We start from the raw sequence: 6185 nt of genomic DNA, 5'->3' as shown, positions 1-6185 counted from the left end.
TCTCTCAAATGTCAAAATTATGTTTGTCCCCATACACTAGAGAGAAATTAAAGGTTTCCTCCATTATCAGCTCATGAGAAAAATGCCTAACTGCGCACACATGCACACAAACAACTGCTCTCAGCTATCTCAGTGGTGCCATAAGAAAGAGAGAGAAAGAGAGAGCTGGGTGATTCAAGTAAATCAGTTTCACCAGCTATGGTCCCTGTGCTGTAACTGAGTCTGTGTGGGCAGACTGCTGCAGCCAGACAGAAGTCAATGGGACTCTGAAGAGACTCACCCCTAGATCAGAGGGGCAGAAGCCGGTTCTTTGAAATGAAAAGGATACAAAAATTAAAAAGGAATAAAAATATGGATCAACTCACCTGCCTTTTAAGAACAGATCATAAATATGGTGAGATCATTCTGACCTGTGATTTTCTCTTTTCTCAGTCTATCTACTTCCTTATCGATTTGTCTATCTAATCTGCCTGCTCTGGAAAACAGCATCCAAGGCAATCCAATATTCTTTACCCGGATTAGTGAAATCCCTCAAGGTGTGTAGGGTTATCAGTGAGAGTGAAGCAAAGAGCCTTTGTTTAGCTGACTCCAAGACTAGGAGCTGATTCTTGAGAGTTGTTTAAATGCTGTTCTGTTCCCCCTGGGACATTCCCTGAAGTTCACTCTCTGTAACAAGCTCCCAGTAACATTGTGCTGGGTCAGCCCTTGAGCAATGGTCTACGGTGCTTAAAAATGAGGACATTGAGGCTTGGGTTATCATATGCATCCAAGTGATTTAGGTACCCAATCTCAGTGACAATCAATTAAAAAGGCATGTGTTTAGGCTGAGATTCTCAAAGCAGCTGAAGGAGGTAGATGCACAAACAGCAGCACATTTCCTCTCCCTTAGACTCCTTTGAAGGTCCTAGTTTTAATGTATAATTACCACCGGTGCAGTGGAGGAGAGAGAATGGGGATTGGCCAGCCAACCTTAAAAAATCACCAACAGCTGGATACACAGATTAATGAATGAAAAAGGAGCAAACAGACTGTATACGATAGCAGGAAAGAACCGGAGATGAGACAAAGGAGGAGCTTTTCAGAATACAAGTGGTAATTTTTTTCAGACAAGTAGTTTATTCACTGAAAAATGCAGTTTGCTTGGCCCAATACTATTTGTGAATCGGAAAAAAAAGCAAAATTGTTTCACCCAGGGCAAAACAAACAAACAAAAAACCAAAGTAAAGTCACAAAGCAGCACAGGGAACCTTAGTGCTGCTCCACAGGTGTCTGATGAAGTGGGTATTCGCCCACGAAAACTTATGCTCCAATACGTCTGTTAGCCCATAAGGTGCCACAGGACTGTTTGTTGCTTTTAACCTAGTGGTTAGGGAACTCACTTGGGTCATGGGAGATCCTCATGCAATTCCTTCTCTGTCTGATGTAGAGCAGAGATTTGAAGTGAGGTCTCTTATCTCTCAGGAACGTGTTTAATCTCTGTGCTGTAGGCCTTGCTGGAAACCTAAGCCTAAGTAACTATATTAACCAAAGGCTGGGAACTAGAGTAGGCTGGGCTTTGACAGAATAGCAATGAACCAGGTGGGCCCATTCCTGACCAGAGAGGATGGTACAAAAACACACAGATCTCACAAGCCTGTGCTTTTTCTTTACGAATAACATCAAGGTCTGCTGAATCAGTAAGCTGCATTCCCTGCTCATGCAGCTGGTATCGGAGCTCCAAGACCAGCAGCCCTGAGCAGCCTTAACAATTTAGCAGCCTTAACAACTCTCCTCAGCACTAACAACTTGGTCTATAAGGTATTTTGGGGCAGGATTTTCTAAGCATCTCAGAAGCTGGTTTGCTTTGTAAAGTCATCAGCACATCAGCAGCAGCAGAAACACATGGCTCTAATTTATCCATGGTGGCACGTAGAATGGGTTTCTATTTGAATGCTCCATTCCAAGTCTTCTTCCTTTCACAAGCGTCAGGATGGGATGATTTATGTTTCTGAAATCCCACAAAATTGCATCTTTCAATCTCATTCATGGTTGCACTCGTGCTCTACTTCCTTCTACCTCAGATCTTTAAACCTTCTGTAAAAGCATACGGTCTTCTGAACATTGCACATAACCGCAGCACTGCAGTCGTCTTCTTCTCAAATAATGCAAGACTGCAACTTGCTGGGATCATTTCAGTATCTCCCTGTTTGTAACAAAATCAAATCAATGGATGTCAAGGTTATGTCTAAAACTTTTGACACTGAAAACTGTTTAATTTCCTCTTCTCAGCTGTTTCTAATTAATATGTTTCTGCTCCATATATCAGAGTTGTCATCACTACCATACTTGTCTCTTAGTTGTTACATAGACATTCTGCCTCCCAAAGAGAGGTTTTTGAAGGTGTTGAAATGTCATTGGCACAAGACCCATCAGATGTGTGACTTCTTCAGATATAGAAACTCACGTTGTCAAACAAGTACCTAGATAGAAAAACCTATTCACCCATTCAGTATGGTTGCCATCTATATGCACCATTAGCAGGTCATGAGTAACCCCATGGCAAAAGAAATTGCCCATCCAAATTATTTGTCAAAGCATTCAGAGAAACTCAAGACCAACAATCACTGCTAACATTTGACTGAGTAATGAACAACATGTGTCTATGCCTTTTTCAAGAGATCAGAACATTACATTTCTGAGCATTTCCTTATGTGATTGCTACACATAATTTTGGATTGTAAAATATGTTATGTCGCAGTACACTTTCAGCATTATTTCTCTTTGTTCCTCTCTGTGTGGCATTTATCCTTCCATCAGTATCTAATCTATCTATCTGAGTGACAAGATAGGTGAGCTAATACCTTTTATTGGGCCACTTCTATTGGTGAAAGAGGCAACCTTTCGAGCTACACAGAATTTTTTTTCAGGTCATTGTGGAATGGGTGGGACATCCTTTATGAGGTAGATACTTCATATCTTGTGGACATGAATTCGGCCAGCACCTCATGGGAGATAAACCTGCATTGGGAGGACATTGTTTTCCCTAGGAAAGGGATCATGGGGCTATGAACCAGCAACTGGATTTCGTCTCTCAGGTTCTGCTAAATGTGGTTTGCTCCTTACTTGGGGCACATTGTAAAATGACTGTCACAGTTCAGACCAACTGCACCTGTATTCCCCTTCTATGATCCAGCCAGAGCACCTACTCTCAGGCTTCCCGCTCCCCAACCATTGCCTTTCTTAAGAGGAAACTTCCATCTCTCTCCCAGCTGGGGAGGGTATTTTGAGGATGACCTGTTCCCAGCCTTCAGCTTGTTATTTCCAGGAAAAGATAGCCTGCATAACAGATCAGCTTCACTTCTCTCCTCACAGACTGCAGCCTGGGCTCTGGCAGAAGCTCCCCTTCAATCCCCACCCAGGATTGATCTCACAGACAACAGATTTAAAACACAGGATGTTCCCCTCGGCAAAAACCTTAGTACACACAAGAATACCCAAATTTGACTACTCCCCTAATTGCACAAAGACAAGTTACAAAAGAAAATAAACATAAACCTATTTATTACTTTCTAAAACTTACTACTCTGATAAGAGGCTGGTTCCTTGATCTTTTTCTCTCCAGCTGAAACTGAAACTGACTCTAAACAAAGGAAACGTCTCTCCTTCTTTTGAAACATCTTGTTCCCCCATTGTTTCCTCTGGCCAGGTGTCAGCTGGGCTAGGTGAACTTCTTAATCCTTTGCAGGTAAAAGAGGCATTAACCCTTAACTATCTGTTTATGACACAGACCAACTGAGGTTTTGTCCCAATTTGTCTCAGTTACCTGAGCTGAGAATTTCCCAAACACTAGTTGTGATGATGCGGTTCTAGCAGGACCCAACTGAGAGTGCCAATTCAGGACAAATTGCTTAAAACAGGGCAGTTGCAGCCCAAGGCAGGTGTTTTTCCACATCTAAGGCAAACCAAACCAGCCAGACAAAGAGGACTTTGGTCTCACCCCACTGTCTAATTACAGGTCACATAAGCAATTTCATTAGACACTCGTTGCCCAGTATCACCACCAGTCCCACTCGTCCTGGGGATGAATGGTTATGAAAACCAACACCCCAGTAAAAGAAAAAAGGTTCTCTCAATCCCAAGGAATCAAGCCCTAGACCCAAGTCAATATACACATCAGATCTTGCCCAGAAATCACACTGTTGCCAATCCTTTAGAATCTAAAATCTAAAGGTTTATTCATAAAGGGAAAAAGGTAGAGATGAGAGCTAGAATTGGTTAAATGAAATCAATTACATACAGTAATGGCAAAGTTCTTAGTTCAGGCTTGTAGCAGTGATGGAGTAAACTGCAGGTTCAAATCAAGTCTCTGGAGAACATCCCCCATTGGGATGGGTCATTCAGTCCTTTGTGTAGAGCTTCAGTTTGTAGCAAAGTCCCTCCAGAGGTAAGAACCAGGACTGAAGACAAAATGGAGTCTGGAGTCACATGGGCAAGTTCCTGCACACCCTTCTGAGTTACAAGGCATATCTGCCTCCTCTCAATGGGTCAATTGTATAGCTGATGGTCCTCAATAGCCATCAAGCAGGCTAGGCAGAGCTAACAACAACTTGTCTGGGGTGTCTCCCAGAAACACAGCACAAATTTGAAATACAGACAGTATAGAGCCAAAACTCATAACTTCAACTACAAAATGATACATACATACAGACAGCATAATCATAACCAGCAACCCATAACCTTGTCTTAGACACCTTATATGACCCCCTTTACATAAGATTTGGTGCCACTACAGGACCTTTGTTACAACCAAGTTCTATATGGTCCTAGATTATATCAATAATGTCACACCAGTTATTCACAGTTCTATGCTCTCTGAGGTAAAAATATTTAATTTAATTCATTTAAGATAATCAACTTTACTTGAGAAACTTTAATTTCCCCAACATTTTCCTTATAGCTGTTTTCACCTCCTTGTTTTTCAGGCTGTAGATGATGGGGTTTAACATGGGGGTCAAGATGCTGTACTGGATGGAGAACATTTCATCCAGAACCAGAGAGGAGATTGATCTGGGTTTTGTGTACTGGAGCAAAGCTGTCAGGTACAACAAGCCAACCACAATCAGGTGGGAGCTGCAGGTGGAGAAGGCTTTATGCCTGCCCTCCGCAGAGCGTATCCTCAGGATGGTGGAGATGATGTGAATGTAGGAGATCAGGGTGAGGAGGAAGGAGCTTGACCCAATTATCACAACAGAAGTAAGAAGCACCACTTGAGTGGTGAGGGTTTCAGTGCAGGACAGTCGTAACAGAGGAGGGAGCTCACAGCTGAAATGTCTGATTTGACTGGGTCCACAAAAATGCAACTTGAGGGCAAAAACAGTGTTAAGCAGGGCATGGAAGAAGCCTATTGCCCATGCTCCACTCACCAGCTGAACACAGATCCTTGTGCTCATTGTTTCCATGTAACGCAACGGGTCACAGATGGCAGCATAGCGGTCGTAAGCCATGGCTGAGAGAATGAAAGCTTCAGTAGCACCTGAGAGGATCATGAAGAACATCTGAGCAATGCAGCCAATGACAGAAATAGTTCTGTGCTCTGCTAGGAAGTTCATCAGCATATTAGGCACTATGACTGAGGAATAACAAATATCAACAAATGATAAATGAAAGAGGAAGAAGTACATAGGGATGTGAAGGTGAGAATCAGCTCTTATCACCAGCATGATCACTATGTTACCACCCAGAGTGATTAGGTAAATAACTAAAAACACCAGGAAGAAGAAAATCTGCATCTGTGGGTCACTGGAAAGTCCCAGGAGGATAAATTCCGTCACTGTGGTTTGATTTTTAATTTTCATTTATTCAGGAAATCTGTGACCTGAAAGACCAGACAAAAATGAAATTAACACTTATTATGGAAATAAATTGAAATAGTATGTAGAGATTATCTGTTCCAGAGGATGAATGTAAAGATGTAAAATGTGTGTTTTAGGTAGACTAAATTTAGAGAGAGAGAGAGAGAGACACGAGATATATTTGTGTGCTTTAAATAAGCAAAATAAGCTGGATACACAAAAGGACTTGGGCACCTAACTGCCACTTTATATGCCTAAATCCATGAATCACATCCTACTGGGATTCCCAAATTCCCTGCTCAGCTCTAAGTGATAGTCTGACGTCTATCCTCTTGAAGCTTTTCCTCCGTGGAT

At 42.2% G+C, this 6185-nt stretch overlaps 1 protein-coding gene across 1 annotated transcript; it reads right to left on the bottom strand.

Annotated features, from left to right (window-relative positions):
- Positions 1–4895: 4895 nt before the first annotated feature.
- Positions 4896–5834, bottom strand: LOC123346383 (olfactory receptor 5A1-like). The gene has a single exon (XM_044983752.1). The coding sequence runs from the start codon at positions 5832–5834 to the stop codon at positions 4896–4898; it is 939 nt and encodes a 312-aa protein (XP_044839687.1).
- Between the last annotated feature and the right edge of the window lie 351 nt (positions 5835–6185).

The sequence above is a fragment of the Mauremys mutica genome, chromosome 12 (genome assembly GCF_020497125.1).
Source record: "Mauremys mutica isolate MM-2020 ecotype Southern chromosome 12, ASM2049712v1, whole genome shotgun sequence".
Classification (NCBI taxonomy): Eukaryota; Metazoa; Chordata; order Testudines; family Geoemydidae; genus Mauremys; species Mauremys mutica.
This window is presented reverse-complemented; position numbering and strand designations above follow the sequence as displayed.